This window comes from Leucopleurus acutus (genome assembly GCF_964270905.1).
Source record: "Leucopleurus acutus genome assembly, chromosome: X".
NCBI lineage: Eukaryota > Metazoa > Chordata > Mammalia > Artiodactyla > Delphinidae > Leucopleurus > Leucopleurus acutus.
In genome coordinates, this window is record NC_139148.1 from 92,672,329 (window position 1) to 92,695,310 (window position 22,982).

At 36.0% G+C, this 22,982-nt stretch overlaps 1 protein-coding gene across 1 annotated transcript in view; it reads left to right on the forward strand.

Moving 5' to 3' along the window:
• Positions 1-22,982, forward strand: part of RADX (RPA1 related single stranded DNA binding protein, X-linked) — a 62,970-nt gene that overhangs the window by 27,368 nt on the left and 12,620 nt on the right. Inside the window, exons 10-12 of the mRNA XM_082864629.1 lie at positions 14-186; positions 12,348-12,421; positions 20,137-20,427. Of these exons, the coding sequence (XP_082720755.1) occupies positions 14-186; positions 12,348-12,421; positions 20,137-20,427 (538 nt within the window). The remainder of the gene's footprint in view (positions 1-13; positions 187-12,347; positions 12,422-20,136; positions 20,428-22,982) is intronic.

Consider the following 22,982-nt stretch of genomic DNA (forward strand, 5'->3'; position numbering starts at 1 on the left):
TTTTTGGTTTTAGAATGCTAACCGACCCTCAACATCCCAAGCAGCTAGAAGAGAAAGTCAAAGTCAAGAAAGAGATGGAGAACCTAGAGATAATGGTCCTGTGAGTTCTCAGTGTTGTCATACTACATCTGCAAGTTTGAGCCCTCCCAAGAAAAAAAGAGCTCTACAAGGGCCATGTGCCAAACCGTAAGTCATTTGTATTAAGTATATACATGGCATATACTTTTTAATTTGTTTCTATCCCGTAAAATGAGCAATTCTACTAGAAGTTGTATTAGTTTTCTAGGGCTGCCAAAGTCCAAGACCAAGATATATAGGCAGGGTGGGTTCACTCTGAGGGCTATGAGGAAGAATCTGTTCCATGCATTTCCCCTAGCTTCTAGTGGTTTAGTGGCAATCTTTAGCATTCCTTGGCTAATGGAAGTATCACCCCAATCTCTGCCTTCATCTTCACATGGCATTCTCCCTGTGTGTGTACGTGTCCAAATTTTTCTTTAAGGACACCAGCCATACTGGATTAGGGACCCACTCTGGAGTACTGGTCTACTTTAGTATGAACTCATCTAAACCAATTACAACCAAATAAAGTCATATTCTTAGGGCCACTGAAGATGTAATTGGTTACATATTGGTAGTCCCAGTGATATTTGGTGGGGACATAATTCAATCCATAACAATCTACCCTCTAAAAATTCATGTCCTTCTCACATGCAACATACATTCATCCCATCACAACATCCCCAGAAGTCTTAATCTATACCAACATCAACTCTTAAGTCCTAAATATCATATAAATCATGTATGGATGGAATGCAGGGTAATTGAACCTGGGGCAAAATTCTTTTCCATCTGTGAACCTATGAAACTAGACATGTTTCATTCTGTCCAAAATACAATGGTGGGACAGACATAGGAAAGGTATTCCCATTTCAAAAGGGAGAAACTGGAAATAAGGGGGTTATGGGTCACAGAAACCTTGTTGAAACCTAATGAGGCAAATTCCATTTGGCATTAAGGCCCCAGAATTATCCTCCCTGGCAGAATACTGTGTCCTCTGGGCCCACTGGGATGGCAGCCCCACCCCCGTGGCACTGAGTGGTGGTCTTGCACTCTGGAACTGAGAAGGTGGCCCTGGATTCTAGAATTGAGGAGGTGTCCCTGCCCTCTAGAACTGAGGAAATGGCCTCATCCTCAGAGTCATTTTTCCCTTTTCTTGAAGGATAATACTTGATCACAGCTGGATATCTCTAGCAGCTCATTTCCTGACTGTAGAATCCCAGAAATTCGATGGAATTGCATTCCTTCGTTTCTTCCCACCCGTGTTTCTTTCAGTCAGAGCTAACAGCATGCCTACTGAGATGGTTGACTGGATCCACAAATCACAGTCTCTTGGGCAAATGGTTATCTAGCAGTGCCCTTAGTGTTCTTTCCAAAGCAAGCTTTCTTATGTTTTGCAACATGGATAGGCTTAGAATTTTCCAAGTATTGAAATTCTGGTTCTTTTTTTCTTAACAATTCCCTTTTCAACTTTTCTCTCCCCTCTCATATGTTACTATAAGCAGCAAGGAGAAACCAGGCTGTGCCTTCAATACTTTGCTTAGAAATCCAGTTTCCAATAACACATTCCTTATTTCTGTCTGAGACCTCACCAGAAGCACCTTTTACATTCATATATCTAGTTCTGTTCATGACGACGAGTGTATTCTCTAAGACTGCAGAAACTTTCTCTACAGCTCTTTTCTTTCTAAGCCCTCAACAGATTCTCCTTCAAAATCCATATTTCTACCAACATTCTCTTCAAGCCCATCTAGGTTTTTTCTGTTATGCACCTCAAAACTCTTCCAGCCTGCACTTAATACCCAATTCCAAGCCACTTCCACGTTTTTATGTATTTGTTACAGCAGCACACCACTTCCTGGTACCAAAATCTATTAATTTTCTAGGGCTGATATAACAAAGTACCAGAAACTGTTTGGCTTATACTATAGAAATTTGCCTCACAGCTTTGTAAGTCCAAAATCAAGATGTCAGCAGGGTGGATTCCTTTTGAGGGCTGTGAGGAAGAATCTGCCCCATGCCTCACCCTTAGCATCTGGTGGTTTGCTAGCCATCTTTGGCTTTCCTTGGCTTGTAGAAACATCACTCCAATCTGTATCTGTGTCCAAATTTCCCCTTTTGATAAGGATGTCAGTCATGTTGGACTAGGGGCCCACCCTAATCCAACATGACCTCATCTTAACTAATTACATCTTCAGTGACCCTATATCTAAATAAGGTCACATTCCGAGTTACTGGTGGTTAGGACTTCAACATGAATTTTGAGGAGACACAGTTCAACCCATAACAGAAGCTCTCTTATCTGCCATGCTCAGCATGGACTAATTGAACGTGAGTTTAAAATGGGGAATTACAAAAAAATAAACATTCTTTGCCTCTCTTTTTTTTTTATTCTACGGATAAGAGAGATCATACTGTATTTATCTTTCCCAGTCTGATTTATTCCACTTAGCATAATAACCTCAGGGTCCATCCATGTTGTCACAAATGACAAGATTTCATCTTTTATATGGCTGAGGAGTATTCCATTGTATATATCACATCTTTATCCATCCATCTGTTGATGGGCACTTAGGTTGTTTCCATATCTTGGCTACTGCAAATAATGCTGCTGAGAATATAGGGGTGCATATATCTTTCCAAATTAGTGTTTTCATATTCTTTGGATAAATACCCAGAAGTGAGATAGCTGGATCATATGGTAGTACTGTTAATTTTTTTAGGAATCTCCATACTGTTTTCCATAGTGCCTGCACCAATTTACATTCTGACCAATAATGTAGGAGTGTTCCCTTTTTTCCACATCCTCACCAACACTTGTTATTTGTTGTCTTTTTGATAATAGCCATTCTGACAGGTGTGAAGGTGTGAGGTGATATCTCACTGTGGTTTTCATTTGCATTTCCCTGATAATTAGTGATGTTGAACATCTTTTCATGTGCCTGTTGGCCATCTGTATGTTTTCTTTGGAAAACTGTCTATTCAGGTCCTCTGCCCATTTTGTAATCGGATTGTTTGGTTTTTTGAGGCTGAGTTGTATTCGTTTTTTTTAATATATTTTGGATATTAACCCTTTATGGGATATGTGATTTGCAAATATCTTCTCTCATTTGGTAGGTTGTCTTTTCATTTTATTAATGGTTTCCTTTGCTGTGCAGAAGCTTTTTAGTTTGATGTAGTCCCATTTGTGTTTATTTTTGGTTTTGTTTCCCTTCCCTGAGGAGACCTACCTAGAAAGATAATACTAAGACTGATGTCAAAGAACATACTGCCAATGTCGTTTTCTAGGAGTTTTATGGTCTCAGGGCCTACATTCAATTAATTTACCCATTTTGAGTTGATTTTTGTGTATGGTGTGAGATTATGGTCCATTTTCATTTTTATGCATGTGGCTGTCCAGTTTTCCCAACACCATTTACTGAAGAGATTCCTTCCCCCACTGTATGTACTTTTGCTCCTTTGTTATAAATTAATTGTTCATTTACGTATGAGTATTTCTGATATCTCAATTCTATTTCATTGATTTATGTATCAGTTTTTCTGCAAATACCATGCTGTTTTGATTATTATAGCTGTGTAATATAGTTTGAAATCAGGAAGTATGATACCTCCAGCTTTGTTCTTTTTTCTCATGATTGCTTTGGTTATTTGCGGTCTGTTTTGGTTCCAAATAAATTTTAGAATTCTTTGTTCTATTTCTGTGAAAAATGCCTTTGGGATTTTGATAGGGATGGCAGTGAATCTGTAAATTGCTTTAGGTGATATGGACATTTAAAATTAGGAAGTGTTCCCTCCTCTTCAATTTTTTGGAAGAGTTTGAGAAGGATAGGTATTAAATCCTCTTTGAATGTTTGGTAGAATTCACCTGTGAAGCTCTCTGGTCCTGGACTTTTGTTTTGGGGGGAGGTTTTTGATTACTGTTTCAATCACTTTACTAGTGATCAGTCTATTCAGATTTTCTATTTCTTCTTGATTCAGTCTTGGAAGGTTGTATGATTCTAAGAACTTGTCCATTTCTTCTGGGTCGTTCAATTTGTTGGCATATAACTGTTTTGTAATATTCTCTTATAAGCCTTAGTATTTCTGTGGTATCTGTTGTTATTTCTCCTCTGTCATTTTTTTAAAAAAAATTATTTTTATTTATTTTGGCTGCCTTGGGTCTTCATTGCTGTGTGCAGGCTTTCTCTAGCTGCAGCAAGCGGGGGCTACTCTTCATTGCAGTGCGCGGGCTTCTCGTTGCGGTGGCTTCTCTTGTTGCGGAGCACGGGCTCTAGAGCGCAGGCTCAGTAGTTGTGGTGTGCGGGCTTAGTTGCTCCGCGGCAGGTGGGATCTTCCCAGACCAGGGATCAAACCCATGTCCCCTGCACTGGCAGGTGGATTCTTAACCACTGCGTCACCAGGGAAGTCCCTCCTCTTCCATTTTTGATTTTATTTATCAGAGTCTTCTCTTTTTTTCTTAGTCTGGCCAAAGGTTTCTCAATTTTGTTTATCTTTTCAGAGAACTGGCTCTGTTGGATTGATCTTTTCTATTGTTTTTTGTTTTTAGTCTCTATTTCATTTATTTCTGTTCTGATCTTTATTACTTCCTTCCATTTACTGACTTTGGACTTCATTTGTTCTTCTTTTTCTACTTCCTCTAGATGTAAGGTTAAATTATTTATTTGGTATTTTTCTTATTTCTTGAGGTAAGCCTGTATTGCTGTAAACTTCCATCTTAGTACCACTTTTTTTTTTTTTTTTTTGCTGTACGCGGGCCTCTCACTGTTGTGGCCTCTCCCATTGCAGAGCACAGGCTCCGGACGCGCAGGCTCAGGAGCCATGGCTCACAGGCCCAGCCGCTCCGCGGCATGTGGGACCCTCCCGGACCGGGGCATGAACCCACGTCCCCTGCATCGGCAGGCAGACTCTCAACCACTGCTCCACCAGGGAAGCCCTTAGTACCACTTTTGCTGCATCCCTTAGATTTTGCTTTGTTGAATTTTCATTTGGATTTGTTGTCAGGTATTTTTTGATTTCTCCTTTGATTTCATCACTGACCCAATAGTTGTTCATTAGCATGTTGTTCAGTGTCCACACATTTGCGATTTTTTTTAACTTTCTTCTTGTAGTTGGTTTCTAGTTTCATACTATTTTGATCAGAAAAGGTACTTTCGAAAAGATATAATTTCAAATCTTTTAAAATTTATTGAGAGTTGTTTTGGGTTCCAATATATGGTCTGTCCTTGAGAAAGTTTCCCATGCACTTGAGAAAAATGTGTTTTCTGCAGCATTTGGATGGAATGTTCTATACAAATCTATCAAATCCATCTGGTCTGATATTTCAGTTAAGGCTACTGTTTCCTTGTTGACTTTCTGTCTGAATGATCTACCCATTGATGTTAAGTGGGATGTTAAAGTTCCCTACTATTATTGTGTTGTCAACTTCTCCTTTTAAATCTGTTGATAATTGCTTTCTGTATTCTGGTGGTCCTAATGTTAGGTGCATATATATTAATCACTGTTATGTGTTCTTGATGAATTGTCCACTTTATCATTATATACTGTCCATTGTCTATTGTTACCTTTTTTGCCTTGAAGTCTATTTTGTCTGATGTGAGTGTGGCTATACCTGCTTTCTTTTGGCTGCAATTTGCTTGAAGCATCATCTTCCATTCCTTCACTTTGAGTTTATGTTTGTCCTTAGAGCCAAGATGAGTCTCCTGGAGGCAGCATATAATTGTGTCTTGTTTTTTAATCCATCCAACCACTCTATCTTTTGCCTCGTGAATTCAATCCATTTACATTTAGGGTGATTATTGATAGATGAGGACTTAGTACTGCCATTTATTCTTTTGTTTTCTGGTTGCTCTATATCTCCATTGTTTCTTTTTCCTTGTATTTCAATCTACCATTTTGGTTTGGTGGTTTTCTCTGATGTTTTTCTCAGTTTCCTCTTTTTTTATGTTTTGTGTCTCTGCTTTAGATTTATGTTTTATGTATTAGGTTTGTGTACAACATCTCATAGATAAAATAGTTCCTTTTCTGCTGATAGCATCTTATCTTCATTTACCTATATAAGTTACGTCCTTTTCCTCATCCCTGTTCATGTTTTTGTTTCTCAAATTACCCCTCTTTATGTTGTGAGTTTGTTACCAAATTGAAGTAGCTATAGTTATGTTTTCTTCTTTTTTCCTCTTTAACATTTATGCTATAATAAAATGTTAAAAAAAAACCTACTCTGGGGACTTCCCTGGTAGTCCAGTGGTTAAGACTCTGCGCTCCCAACACAGGGGACACGGGTTCAATCCCTGGTCGGGGAGCTAAGATCCCACATGCCGTGAGACATGGCCTAAAAAATTTTTAAAAACAAAAACAAAAAACCTATTCTGATATAGAGTTACAGTTTTCTGATTCTGTCTATTTATTACCTATTCAAAGTTTTGTGTCCTTTTTTGCCTTTTTGTTTCTGGTAGAAGAGTTCCTTTCAACATTTCTCATAAGGCAGATCTAGTGTTAATGAGCTCCCTCAGCTTTGTTTGGAAACTCTTTATTTCTCCTTCATATCTGAATGATAACTTTGCTGGATAGAGTATTATTGGGTGACAGTTTTTATCTTTCAGTATTTTGAGAATGTCATTCGACTCCCTCCACTGACCTGTGGAATTTCTGCTAAGAAATCTGCTGATAGCCTAACGTGGGTTCCTTTGTGGGTTACCATCCTTTTCCCCCTGCCTTTAAATTCTTTCTGTGTCATTGACTTTTGGCAGTTTTAGTATAAGGGGTCTTGGAGAAGGTCTTTTTTGCATTGAGGCAATTAGGTTTTCTCTTAGCTTCATGGACTTGTATATCCACTTCCTTCCCCAGACTTGGGAAATTCTCAGCTATTATTTCTTTAAATAAACTCTCTGCTCCCTTCTCCCTCTCTTCTTCTGGGATGTCCATTACCCTACTATTGCCCTTTCTAAAAGGGTCAGCTAGCTCTCGTAGAATTTACTCATTTAAAAATATATATTTTAATTCTCTTCCCTCTTCTCCTTGTATCATTTCTATATTTCTGTCTTCAAGCTCACTAATTCTCTCTTGCATGTGGTCTGCTCTATTTCCACTGCTTTGTAATGCATTCTTCAACTCATTTACTGAGTTCTTCAGCTCCAGAATTTCTGATTGGCTCGTTTTAGTTTCAGTCTCTTTGGTAAAGTATTCCTTTTGTTCATTAATTTTATTCCTGAACTCATTGAACTTTCTGAGTTTTCTTGTAACTCATTGAGTTTTATAATAGCCATTTTGAATTTTCTATCAGTTATATCTCAATATTCTGTGATTTTCAGTTTGGTTTCTGGAGAATTGTCATTTTCTTTTTGTGGTACAGTGTTACTGTGGTTCTTCATGGTGCTTGATGAGTTGTTCCTCTGCTAGCTCATTTCAACTGGCAAACACCTTTCTTCTTTAGGTAAAGCTTTTTTTATCTTGTTTCTAACAATTCAACAGGTTAGGCCCTTCTTTTATCTTCCAGTAGGTGGTGCTATACTACAAGTTTTTGGTTTCTCTTACCTGCGCTGCCTCTGGTTATGTTTGACAGTCAGCACTTTCCACTTTCTACCGCCTCCATCAGAGGTATCAGCCAGTGCCCTAGTTGTCACTGCTTATGCCTCCAGTGTCGTTGGTGCCATGCTGCTGCTGGTGTGGCTGGTGTCACTGCCTGGTGCACCAGGATGGTGGACAATTCTGCCATGTTTAGGACCTGCTGAGTTGCAGGCACTCCCACTGCAGAATGGGGGATAGCTCAGGTGGCACAGGAACCTCTGCTGTGTTCAGTATTGTCAGGTTTGAGGACTCTGCCGCTGTAAGCAGGGGACGAGGAGAGAGAGTCATGGCTACCTCCACAGCTGGAGAGACAGGGTCCCAGACCCTACTGCTACTGCTGCCCAGTTATCTGTGGCTGTGGGCACCACTGCAGCCAGGAGGCCAGAGCTGTATTCACCACCTCCCCTGTCGCTACTGAGTTTTCTGGCACTGCAGGTTCAATTGCCATGGCTGGGGGACCAGAACTGCAGGTACCACCTCCACTGTTCCCCAAGTTCCACCTCTGTGTGTTCTAGTCCACCCACCTTTAGGTGTATGGATATGTGGAATTCTCCAGTGTCCTGGTGTGTTGGGCAGAGGCACTTTTGTTGAGTCATGGATGTTTTACTGATAGTAGATAGAAGGAGAGAGACAAAGAGAGCGTCTCCCTTTGCCATGATGCTGATATCACTCTCCATTCACTTTTAATGGAGTTAATGATACAGATGGTTCCCAACTTATGATGGTTCAACTTATGATTTTTCAACTTTACAATGATGCGAAAGCGATACACATTCAGTAGAAACCATACTTTAAATTCCGAATTTTGATCTTTTCCCGGGCTAGTGATATGCAGTACTATACTCTCTTGTGATGTGGGGCAGTGACAGTGAGCCACAGCTCCCAGTCAGTCATGTGATTACAAGGGTAAACAACTGATATACTTACAATCATTCTGTACCCAGACAACCATTCTGTTTTTCACTTTCGATACAGTATTCAATAAATTACATGAGATATGCAACATTTTATTATAACATTGGCTTTGTGTTCGGTGATTTTGCCAAACTGTAGGCTATTTTTGTAAGTGTTCTGAGCACGTTTAAGGTAGGCGAGGCTAAGCTATGATGTTTGATAGGTTAAGTGAATTAAATTCATTCTCAAGTTATGGTATTTTCAACTTACAGTGGGTTTATTGGGATTTAACCCCATCATAAGTTGAGGAAGATATGTATTTGGGGCTTATATCAATTTTTATACTATTTGCTTAATCAAATAGTTTTAATTATTCAATTTCCCCTCTTTTAATTTGTTAGGTATATATTCTTCAGCGGTCACGCTATAAATTACAACCTGAACACTTGACTTACTGCAGTTAAATACAAATTTTACCATTTCCTGATAATGCTAGATCCTTAGAACACTTCAATTCCATTTGTCTCCATTTTCATTATTTTTGCCTTGTATTTGAATTCTACATATATTTTAAATTCTGTAGGACATTATTAGTATTGTTTTCTTATACGGTTAACTTTCAGTTATATTTAACCACATTGTTTTTGGTTCTCTTCATTCCTACTTGTATTTTCATACTTCTCTCTGGGATCGTTTTCCTTCTGACTGAAGAATTCTTCTCAGCATTTATTTCAGTACAGCTTACTGATGATATATTCTCTCTTTCTGTTTGTTTAAAAGCATCTTTATTTCACCTTTAGTTCTAAAATGATATTTTCACTAGGTTGCACATTTTTTTAATGTCTTATTGTACTGTTTTATTGCTTTCATTGTTTCTATTAAGAATCAGGTTAATGTCTTCTAATTGCTCCTTCAAGGATATTGCGTCCTTTTCCTCTGAGTGCTTTTAAGATTTTCTCTTTGATTTTCAACTGTTTAAATATGATGTGCCAAGGAGTGGTTTTCTTTGTTTTATACTACTGAACTTCTTGAATCTGTGTATTGATATCTTTCATCATTTTTGGAAAACCATCTGCCATTATCTCTTCAAATATATTTTCTTCCTCATTATTTCCTCTCTTTCCATGATTCCTATTTCACATATGTTAGCACTTCTAACTGTGACCAACAAGTTTCTTACACTGCATTCTTTTTTATTCATATACATATTTCATTTTTGTCTTTGATTCCATGTTTCAGTTTGGACCTGTCACTCCGTTTACTTTTTCACTATGTCCAATCTGCTATTAAACCTATCAGTTAGGTTCATTGAGCTCTTGTTGGGTTTCCAACCCAATTAGCTATACTGTGATTCATTTCTAATGCTAACTACCCAGACTTAACATCAGACTCTTAAGGGCTTAGTCCTCCACGAGACTGACCTTACTTCAGATGCTAGCCACAGTTCAGCTGGTCCCCAGGCCACCCTCACTTCTAACCAAGTGGCTGCAAATTCAGGAGTTCCCATGTCCCCCTCAGAGTCAATAGCTTACTAGAATGATGCAAAGAACTCAGAAAAACACTATACTTACAATCACAATTTTATTGTAAAGAATACAGATCAGGAATAGCCAAATGGAGACACATAGAGAAAGGTCTGAGAGGGAACATGGAGCTTCTATGCCCTGTCCTTGTGGAATCTGGACATGTTACTCTGTTGGCACATCATTGTATTTTAAATCCTGGCTTGCTGACTCCAATATCTGTATTACCTGTTGGTCGGCTTCCATTTGTACAATTTATGATAGTAATAAATATGACCATTTAAGAGGTTGTATCAAAGAACATTTTAATCCAAATGGTAGATAGTGAACCGTGGTGCTCTATGTTAGATAGTAAAATGTAGTCAAAATACATCAACTCATTCAAAAGTTAGCACTGAGAAATAAAATATAACAATGGGACATTAAAACTTACTCTTTGCATTCTGTTGGTAATATTTACTCCATAAAGATAGAAAATGAACCATACCAGGTTTATCTGAATCCTTAAAAATCGTTATCAGTGTCTCCTTCTAAGAAAAGCAGAAGGTATTATAGGAAAGACTACAATAATATTAACTATAATACTGTTATATAGATGAGGACATGGCATACTATACAATCTGTATGACTTTTATCTAAGGTCAATAAGTTGGTGAAAAGGGAAAAGTTAGAGTACAGCTTATTGCCTCTGACAGTTTTTATAATATTCGGCCACTATCCATCATATGTAATGTTATTGTCTCTTCTTTTAGCCGTCTTTTCCCTTTCTTTCCTCAGGTATCCTTTTATTTCTTATATTTTCATTTTTCATCTCTTTTTTTTCAGTTTCCTCATTTGATACCTGTAGACATTGTATACATCCACTTCTGTTATGAAGCCCCTAACCTTTAAGACACTTAAGGCATACAAATGAATGACTGTATATTCCAGTAAAAATTCCCTAAGCCACTTTAAAAAAATTCTATACAATATAATGATGCTGTTAGAGTTTGGAAAACTATTTCTTCTAATTTATTTCAGATAAAAAATCACTTTATAACACCATATATTTAAAAGTATATACATACTGTTTAATGATCTCAAAATACATGTAATTTAACTATTTTTTAATTTATTTAAATATCTCTCAGAGTTGATGTTTTCCGTTTACTAATTTCTAGAAATACCATTTTTCATTACCAGAAAAAAAAGTTAAAATTACAACTATAAAATGTGTTTTTATTTGCTGGAGTTTTATATTGAAATGGATGCAGTCTTCATTTATGAAAGCTAGTTCTTTGTATTCATTAATAACTCATTAGTAAAATAAAGAATACTATTATAAGAGACAAATCTATTGATAAAATAAGTTGAGCAATATTATGTGGCATTCTACAACATGACACTTCTGTTTTGCTTTATGCTTTTAGTTTTGGGAATACAACAAAAGAAAATGCTCATCATAGAAATATACTGAAAATTTGTAAGAAGGAAGTCTTTATTATAAGTGCAAGCTTCTCTCCTCAGCTTCAAAATAAGATGCTTCCCTTTTCACTTTTTTTTCAGTTCAATAAACAGTTATTGAGTGGATATTCTGTGGAGATACAAAAAAATAAAGTCTGTATTTTTGTAGAGTTTATGGTAGAACCTGGTAGAAGAGACAGATTGAAAAAACAGTAATTTTAATACAGTGTGATGAATGCTATGATAAAGTTTATCCATGGTGCTATGACAGCATATACAAGGATCAGTGAGCCTTGACTAGAGATCAAGGTTGGCTTCTTATAGGAAATAATGCCTGAGCTAAATGTTGAAAGAGGAAGAAGAGTTAACTAGGAAAAAGAAAAGGAGCATAGGGTTTTTCCTGGCTGAAAGAAAAACACGAAGGTTTGAACCAGTATGAGGCTTATAGAAAACTCTGAAATGAAGTTGGAGAGTTAGGCCAAATAGTTTTCCAGAATATTTGAACAAAGCAAAGATGAAAATAGGCCATTGGACAAATTTTTAAATTCCTATCATAGGGAATGAAATATATATCCATCTTTAGTTGACATTTAATAAAGTTGAATACTTTCTTTTGTGTAACACTCCTAAAGAGAACATTTAAATCTGTTGCAGTATTTGAATTATGTTAGTATGGATATTTGTTCATAATTTGAATGTGTTTTCCTTAAATTCCTAATGCATTACGTTAAGAAACTAAACCTATAAATTTTCTAAATGTATTGAATTAGAATAAACTCTGAATGGAACCAATTAGTTTTTCCCATTCAAGTCTCTTTTTATAACTATTTGTTAACTATTTGTTATCTTTTTTAAAATCTTTTGTAGAATTCCTGTGCCTCAGTCAGAAACTTCTGCACAAAGAAAAGGAAGTAAACCAGACATGCCAATCACCTTCCAATGTATGTTGCTTTGACGATGATGATGATGATGATTTATAAAGTCTTTATGGAACACTGTTATATACAGATTGCTGTTTGATTTGATTCTGCATTTTTGGGTCATGCCTGCCACTAGCATAATATAAGTACTTGTATTAAACTATATGTAGCTAGTTATTTTTGTTTCTATTTTTATTTAGCTTAAGTCCTTGTCAAAAGTACTGGTCCCAAATTTAGAACAATTTGGTATCATCACCAAAGTGCAAGTAAATATAAATAAACTTGTTTATATTAAGCACTTATTAAGTTGTTTCTTTGGTGGTACATCTCTTCAAATGTACTATTTTGAATTAACAGAAGAATACTAAAGTAGGAAGTTTAATTTTTATTTGACAATAAATATAGGTAAAGCTTAAAAGGTAGTTGTAGTTCCTTTCTTTGACTGGTTTGAATATTTGGGTTCATTTCTGAAGTGATTTCATGACACAATTTAGTTCTGGTAGGGTATCTTTAGAGTGGTTTTGTTTAAATCAGATGTTATAAGGGGTCATCTCTCTAAACTTTTTAGCACTTTAGATCCTTCTTGCTTTTTGAGTTACTCTTATTTGGGGATTGACTTCTAGTCAGTCTGACAGATTAACAACCCACAAAGGTCCCAGGTTTTGGCACCAAAAAAAAAAACCCACAAAGGGATCTGGACTATACCCCCCAAAAAAATAAAAGATAGAAAATAAGGGGAAGATCATTATAATATAAATATATAACCAAGCTGAAAGCAAGAGTGAAAAATCCCTAAGTGGCAGAAACAAAAGAATTTAAATTTAGTGGTGAGTAGGAACTAAAACTAAAACTGCTCTTGGGCATTTCAGAACTAGATAGAGGCCTAAATGATCATAGGCTGAGGTGTAATAACGACATGGAAAAGAGAGTCCAGACCACAGGCCTCTTACATGTGAAGTAGAACTAATATAAAGTTGGAAGGTTATTAAGGTCCGGATAAATTATTCCCATCAGCATGGGGAAGTATCAAGGAGCTTCCTGTATTCCCTGGGCAATGGGTAGGAAAAATTGAATTGACTTAGTACCCACTGAATTGAATTAGAACCCTTATTAAACATCAAATTCTATTCCATTGGTCTATATGTATGTCCCTATGTCAGTATCACAATGTTTTGATTACTGTAGCTTTGTATCAAGTTTTGAAATTGGGGTGTATGAGTCCTCCAACGTTGTTCTTCTTGTTCAGGATTGCTTTAGCATTCGGGACTCCTTGTAATTCCATATGAATTTAAGGATCCATTTTACCATTTTTGCAAAATAGGCTTTTGAGATTTTGATAGGGATTGCATTGAGTCTGCAGATTGTTTTGGATAGTATTGACATCTTAATAATATTAACTCTTCTAGTCCATGAACATGGGATTTCTTTCTGTTCATTTTTAGACATTCTTTAATTTATTTCAACAATGTTTTGTAGTGTTCAGTACACAAGTCATTCACCTCTTGCTTAAAGTTATTCCTAGGTATTTTATTCTTTTAGTTGCTATTATATTTAGAATAGGTTTCTTAATTTCCTTTTGAATCTCTTATTATTGGTCTGTGGAGATTTTTTTTTCTTTTTTAGTGAGTTTAGGTAGTTTCTTTGCTTTTAGGAATTTGTTTCATCTAGGTTTTCTAATTTGTTGGTATATGATTGTTCATAGTGTTCTATTATAATCATTTTTATTTCTGTAATAAATCACATTTTCATTTCTGCATTTAGTTTTTGTGTCTTCTCTCCTTGGGGAGAAGGTCAGTTGAGGTAAAGATTATCAATGTTGTTGGTCTTTACATAGGACAAGCTTTTGGTTTCTTAGATTCTATTATTTTTTCTATTCTCTATTTCATTTATATTTACTCTAAGCATAATTACTTCTTTTTCTTAACTTTGGGTTTAGTTCTCTCTTTTTCTAGTTCCTCAAAGTTTAATGTTACGTTATTGAATGAGATCTTTCTTTTTTTTTAACATCTTTATTGGAGTATAATTGCTTTACAATGGTGTGTTAGCTTCTGCTTTATAACAAAGTGAATCAGTTATACATATACATATGTCCCCATATCTCTTCCCTCTTGCGTCTCCCTCCCTCCCACCCTCCCTATCCCACCCCTCTAGGTGGTCACAAAGCACTGAGCTGATCTCCCTGTGCTATGTGGCTGCTTCCCACTAGCTATCTATTTTACGTTTGGTAGTGTATACATGTCCATGCCACTCTCTCACTTTGTCACAGCTTACCCTTCCCCCTCCCCATATCCTCAAGTCCATTCTCTAGTAGGTCTGTGTCTTTATTCCCGTCTTGCCCCTAGGTTCTTCATGACCATTTTTTTTAGATTCCATATATATGTGTTAGCATACGGTATTTATTTTTCTCTTTCTGACTTACTTCACTCTGTATGATAGTCTCTAGGTCCAGCCACCTCACTACAAATAGCTCAATTTCATTTCTTTTTATGGCTGAGTAATATTCCATTGTATATATGGGCCACATCTTCTTTATCCATTCATCTGTCGATGGACACTTAGGTTGCTTCCATGTCCTGGCTATTGTAAATAGAGCTGCAATGAACATTTTGGTACCTGACTCTTTTTGAATTATGTTTTTCTCAGGGTATATGCCCAGTAGTGGGATTGCTGGGTCGTATGGTAGTTCTACTTTTAGTTTTTTAAGGAACCTCCATACTCTTCTCCATAGTTCTTTTTTTTAATATCAGTATTTCTGCTGTAAATTTCCCTCAGATCACCACTTTCACTGCATCTTATAAGTTTTTATGTTGTATTTTCATTTTTGCTCATCTCAAGGTATTTTATAATTTCCCTTGTGACTTCTTATTTGACCTATTAGTTGCTTAAGAGTGTGTTGTTTAATTTCCACATATATGTGAATTCTCTAGCTTTCCTTCTATTGTTAATTTCTAGCTTCATTCTGTTGTGGTCAGAAAAGATACTTTGTATTATGTGATTCTTTTTAAATTTATTGAGGCTTATTTTGTGGCCTAACATATGGTCCATCCTGGAGATATTTCGTGTATTTTTGAAAAGAATGTATTCAACTGTTGTATAAATATATATTTAAAGAAGTTTAGCTTCTACCCCTGTTCCCTGCATCCTCTTCCTTCTCCACCATTATAGGTAACTTTTTAATTCATTCTATGGTATGTCTTTTCATTGTTTTTTTTATAATATAAGAAGGTATGTGTGTATATCAGAGAGAGAGAAAGAGTCATGCCCCCCCCTTTCTTAGATAAATGTACAACTACCTTTGAGAGCAATTTCACAAGACCTAATTTATTGAAAATGTTACACTTTGTGACCTATATGTTGGGCACACTGGGAGACATGTTCTAAGATGAGTATTGGAGCATTGTTTAAAATAGAAAAACTCTTACATTCATTATTTTTTTCTTTTTTTAATTGAGGTATAATTAGCGTGTAACATTATATTAATTTCACGTGTGCAACATAATGATTTGATATTTGTATATATAGCAAAACGATTCCCACAGTAAGTCTAGTTAACATTTGTCACCATACATAGTTACAAAAAATTTTTTTCTTGTGATGAAAACTTTTAAGATCTACTCTCTTAGTAAGTTTCAAATATGCAATATGATATTAACTATAGTCACCATGCTGTACATTACATCTCCATGACTTACTTATTTTATAACTGGAAATTTGTACCTTTTGACCCACTTCACCCACCCGCTCCCAAACCCCTACCCCTGGCAACCACCAATCTGTTCTCTGTATCTATGAGCTTGTTTTTTTCTTGGGGGGAGGTCTGTCGTTTTTTTTTATTCCACATGTGAGATCATACAATATTTGTCTTTCTCTGTCTGACTTATTTAACTTAGCATAATGTCCTCAAGTTTCATCCATGTCAAGATTTCATTGTTTTCATGGCTGAATAATATTCCATTGTATATACACCACCTGTTCTTTATCCATTCTTTCATTGATGGGCCTTTAGGTTGTTTTCAGGTCTTGGCTATTGTAAATAATACTACAGTGGACAGGGGGGTGTATATATCTTTTTTTTTAATGTTATTTTTTAACCATTATGCTTATTGTATTTTTTTTTTACAGCAGGTTCTTATTAGTTATCCATTTTATACATATTAGTGTGTATATGTCAATCCCACTCTCCCAATTCATCACACCACCACCCCGCCCCAAAGCGGGGTGTATATATCTTTTTGAGTTAGTGTTTTTTATTTCTTTGGATAAATACCCAGTAGTGGAATTGCTGGATCATATTGTTGTTCTATTTTTACTTTTTTGAGGAACATCCATACTGTTCTCCGTAGTGGCTGCACCAATTTACGTTCCTACCAACAGCATATGAGGGTTCGCTTTTTGCCACATCCTCACCAACACTTGTTATTTCTTGTCTTTTTGATAATAGCCATTTTAACAGGTGTCAGATGATATCTCGTGGTTTTGGTTTGCGTTTCCCTAATAGTGATGTTGAACATCTCTTTTATGTACTTGTTGGCCATCTGTATGTCTTCTTTGGAAATATGTCTATTCAGATCCTCTGCCCCCTTTTTAATCACATTGTTTATTTGTTTGTTTGTTTGTTATCGAGTTGAACAAGTTCTTTATATATTTGGATATTAACCCCTTATCAGATATGTGATTTGCAATCATTTTCTCGCATTCTGTAGGTTGCCTTTTCATTTTGTTGATGGTTTCCTTTGCCATGCAGAAGTTTTTTAGTTTGATGTAGTCCCATTTGTTTATTAACTGCAGTTTTAATGAATGAATTAGATCTATATGTGTTAACATGGTTACTGATGTATTTCCAGATATGTTTCATGATAGCTTTGGAAATTACTGTGTCTGTAAATTCAAAAGCCACTCATTTTGTGAATATATAGCTAATTTGTTTATGTGGTTTAATTGTGCTAGTTATTTTGAAGACTACAAAGTTTAACATCTTATTGTTTGTATCTGGTAACTTAGATAAGTAAGACATACATTGAAAAGTTCACAATAACAGTACTACTGAGATCATAAGACATTATAGGTAGCCTCTGACTTACACAGTTCTTTAAAAAGTCTATTATACTTGCTACCAAGCATAGATCTGATCACTGATTGAAATACTCTGTTTCTTCTAGACTTGTAGATCTTGCACCAGCATGGGGTCAGTGAAGGCAAGGGGGAAAGAGGCAAAGGAAATAGCTCCTCTCCGACCCCCATGCCTCCATACACCCCTACCTATCACTCTTATCCACATAATGAAATGCTTAGAGTAGATTTTGTGAAGAAAAATCACTATGCCTATACACATACATTTATACCATGTCCTTTTTCACCTCACAACCTAAATGTGGTCTTCTCCTGAAATTTTTCCTCATTAAAACATAAATCCATTCTCACCAGAAATAAGGGTAAAATGAATCATTAAAATAACAGTGATCACTATAATTCTGGTATATAATTAGATATATACAAAAATATAATTTTGCTAGTAATTAACCTGTATCTTAGTTATGCATTAGGCTTAAACAATAATGTTTTTCATTTGGTAATTTTAGTAATATTCAAGCTAAAAATAAAAGCATTCTAGTATATAATTTTCCATCTTATTTTTAGAAAAACCTGAGCTCTAGATGTATTTTGTCTCCTAATTATTGCCTTTGAAATCTTGCTATTCACAACCAGTGACTGCCAATATCTCTTGTACTGATTTCATACCCATTTGTATTAATTATGAACATATAATTGGGATAGTTAATTACAGTCCCAAGTTACTAAATTAAAAAACAATGCATGGGGCTTCCCTGGTGGCGCAGTGGTTGAGAGTCCACCTGCTGATGCAGGGGACACGGGTTCGTGCCCCAGTCCGGGAAGATCCCACATGCCGTGGAGCGGCTGGGCCCGTGAGCCATGGCCGCTGAGCCTGCGCGTCCGGAGCCTGTGCTGTGCAACGGGAGAGGCCACAACAGTGAGAGGCCCGTGTACCGGGAAAAAAAAAAGCATTATTTTTTCAGAAGAACTTTTCATGTAAACATTAAACCTTGCCAGTTCTTAACACTCAAATAAGAAAACAGCCATAGAAAATATTCTGACTTATTCCTGACAGTGTCAATCATAGGATTTTTTTTTCCTATGCAATGGATGTAATTACTTAATTTTTAAAGATTGGAATGGCCCATAACTTGTTCTTTGTGTGCATTATTTTAGAACAAATCAGTCAGGAATTCTCACTATAACTTGAGTTGTAATAGCTACTTATTGCTAATCTAATTATGTACTTTTATTAGTTTGGGTAAGGGAAATTCATTTCTAGAAGATAAAAAGGATAAATCATTGCCCAATCCTTACTTTACTCCTATTAACTTTGAGTTTTTCTCTTGGCTTTTATTGTTTCCTTTCCTTTTCATGTGTGATTAAATTTTTTATCCTTTTCGTTTGTTATCAAGCGTTATTGTAGGAAGTTAAGTGTGTTCATCAACTAAATTTTAAGTTTAAAAAAATACTCTTGTAATATCACAGTGTTTTGAATACCTGGTAAGAAGTTCACCTCTTCATCTTCTCTAAAAATTCAATGTAGTATTTTACCTCGTAATAAATTTTCAGTCTCTGTCTAGGTTTAAGAAATCAAGAAAGTAGTCTGGGGATATAGAATAAAGTTCAAAAACAGAAGTGATCTATTAACCACACTGAAACCTTGCTGTTGAAACACCCTTCTGTCTCAGCATGGTTTTTTATGCTAGGAAGATAATAAATGCCAAGGCATAGGCAGCCTACAATGAAGCAATTCAGCAACCTTGCTAAACTCTGGAACAGTTGCTGTCAGCTTGCCTTAACTAGCAGAACTGACAGTGTGAGAAGTTCCAACATCTCTTTTTTTTCTGATTCTTCTCTATGTCTTCAGTTCCCAGGGTGTATTATTTAATTAAAATATTATTTTAGCAAATTCCTTAGTGTAGTATTTGGTACATAATAGGTGCTCAATAATTATTTGCTGAGTGAATTGAATGAATGGATAAATGTCATAATGTGTAAGAGGGAAATTATATTCTGCCTTAGAAACTAAATATGTTAGATAAATTGTACATAAATGATAAACTGACTTGATGATAGAGAACAATTAAGAGTTGAAGTGGTCTTTCATTTCAATTTAGTTCCCTCTTTGTTTTCCATATGTTATTTATATCTGAAAGGAATATCATATCAACGGTCCTTTTGAAAGAGACTTATATCCAAAAAATAGACTGCATTCTGTGTGTGTTCAGGATACTTTTAGCAAAGATTAACAAAATTTTATTTTAAGCTTAAATTCCACCAATAGTGTGTGGAGGTCCAATCTCTAAAGGTTATTATTCTCATGAATTTTACTTAACTTGAATTTGTCACTGAATATAAAAGGAATGTTTGTTTATTTAAGAGCATTTAGGAAATATAGAAAAGTATAAAGAAGATAATTACAAATCTCATTAATTCCAGAAACAGAAAAAACAATATTACTTTTTAATATTTTGCAGTAAAAGTTTATTTTGAAGGTGAATTCTAGTTCTTTCCTCACTTTAATAAGAGTTACCTTTTGGACATTCAGTTTACATTTTGTAGGTGGTTGATTTTTAAAGTTAATTAAGCTATTTCTCATTAATCTGTGCCTGTTTTGTAGTGATTTACCTGATTTGGTTAGTTTATAGGTCTCAATTGTGTTCATCTCGCTTCTTTAACAGGTCAAGAAAGGACAAGAACTGGTCGCATAGGGAAAGCCAGAAAAACTATAAGTGATAAATGGGAAAGTCAGATGTGGAGAGAAAAGAAGTTTGGCTTAATAAGTCACCTACGATACAGCTGTATTTATCCTGAAAGTATTCCACGGAGATTTGTTTTAGAACACAGAAATTTTCTTACCCAGCAGTATAATTCTCAGCCTGCAAAATACATACCACAAGAAGGAAGACCCCCAAATCTTTATGATTTTAAGAGTGCCCTAGTCCTTGGACATTTTGAAGTAACCATCTTAGGTAAGTCACCTGTTCTTCTCTTTGAATATGATACTATTTTGCTTTAAAAAATTAAGCGCGCCACATCCCCACCACCAAAAAAGTTAAGCCCAAGGAGAACTCCTGTTTGGCTCAGACCAAAGGAATGGAGCACTAATTCTGGAATACATTAAGCTTTAATTGTGGGCATTTAAATATTGGCAAGTCCTTAGAAAGTACTGGGGAGAGAAGAATGGGAACCAAGGGAACTTTCCTTAGCCCTGACTCTCCTACTACCTCTAAAACTGATTCACTTATCCTTTAGCCACCACTTTCTTGCTCATATTCTCTACCTCTTTCTCAGTGCATCTGAACCACTGAAGGGTAAAATGTAGGTTAAAGAGAAAGGCATACTAATTGAGAGAAGATCCTATGAACAGACGTCTGTTTAGCCTGTGAAGAAAATAAAATTCTCAAGTAACAAGTTGAACAGAAGGAAGCTATTCAAAAAACTATCTTGTCTGACAAGGGACAATAAACTGATTTTCTCAGGTTGTTCTAAACTGACAGGTAGCTATAGAACTTATAAAAATTTAAAGTCAACATATTTTTAAACTTATGTTTATTTTTTAATTTTTTAAATTTTGGCTGTGTTGGGTCTTTGCTGCTGCGTGCGGGCTTTCTCTAGTTGCGGCGAGCAGGGGCTACTCTTCGTTGCAGTACGTGGGCTTCTCATTGCGGTGGCTTCTCTCGTTGTGGAGCATGGGCTCTAGGCTCGTGGGCTTCAGTAGTTGTGGCCTGCGGGCTCAGTAGTTGTGGTTCACGGGCTCTAGAGCGCAGGCTCAGTAGTTGTGGTGCATGGGCTTAGTTGCTCCACGGCATGTGGGATCTTCCCGGACCAGGGATCGAACCCGTGTCCCCTGCATTGGCAGGCAGATTCTCAACCACTGTGCCACCAGGGAAGCCCAACTTACATTTATTTTTAAAGTTTGTTTCTCATGAATGAAAAATGTACACAAAAATTAATTATAAAATAAAATCTTAACCAAAATGAGCTACTCTCTAGGCTTTTATTTGTACTTGAAAGGAAGATCTTGTTACCTTAAAATGAAAGAATGATGAAGTGACATTAATAAATTAATTAAATGCCTGAGAGAGGATGCATTTCATAGAGTTTTGCACCTACAGTACTGAAGTGAATTACCTTGCCCTTAATCAAGATTCCGGTTTCCCCTTTACTCTCTCCCACTCCTTCTGCCCTACTTCCTCACACGTAAATATGTACATACATGTGATTGTGTATATGTATATAATCTATGGAAAGTATAAATTCCCATTGACTCTGTTAGACCTTCTCAGACCTAAGTTTCAAATGCTTCTTTTTCCTAGACTGCATTGCTTGTTATCTTTGGGTAACTTATCAATCTTAGTTTTATATCTAGGAAACAAAAATTATAGTGGAGATTTTTCATACATCACAAAAAGTAACCATGAAAACCATGAGTTCATCTGGAATCACAGAAATTGAATACTTCTCTTCTTTTCAACATGTCACTGATCCTCTAAACATCTCAGCTGTCTTATAAATATTGTGAACCTTTGTAGCTTTACTATGCATCACCTAAAAGCAAGAATCAGATATAAAGAAGGCAAATTTGTCATTCTGCCCAACCAGCTGTAATCCATGTTAGAATTGGGCTGTTTTATATCCTACCATTTTTCAAGGACATAAGTGGATTTACAGGGATAAAAGACAGTGAAAATATGTATGGATAAAACAAAACAGAGCATTTAAAAGGATACAGAAAAAGTAGGTATTACTAGGTGCCTATAAATAACAAATTATTACCATTCGGTGGTAATTTTCTGTGAGCTTTCTGGCAGGAAGGGAGAAAAAGGATTGTTCCTAATGAGGTACTTAATTTTAAAGGTAAAAGAAGCCTGGATATCTTCTAGTCGTAACCCCCTAGCTAGGTAAAAGCCAGGCCATGATTAAAAATCATGTCTTAATCCCCTACCCCTATACTGTCCCTCCCCCTTCCCTCTCCCCCCTGGTAACAACTAACTTGTTCTCTATATCTGTGAGTCTGCTTCTTTTTTGTTATACTCACTCACTTGTTTATTTCTTTGGATTCCACATGTAAGTGATATCATATAGTATTTGTCTTTCTCTATCTGACATATTTCACTTAGCATAATGCCCTCCAAGTCCATCCATGTTGCTGCAAATGGCAAAATTTCATTCTTTTTTATGGCTGAGTAGTATCCCATTGTACACGTATACCACATCTTCTTTATCCATTCATCTGTTGATGGTCACTTATGTTGCTTCCACATCTTGGCAATTATAAATAATGCTGCTATGAACATTGGGGTGCATGTATCTTTTCAAATTAGTGTTTTTGTTTTTTTCGGATATATACCCAGAAGTACAATTGCCGGGTCATCTGGTAGTTCTATTTTTACTTTTTTGAGAAACTGCCATAATGTTTTCCACAGTGGCTGCACCAATTTACATTCCCACCATCAGTATGCAAGGGTTCCCTTTTCTCCACATTCTTGCCGACATTTGTTATTTGTGTTTTTTTTTTTTTTGC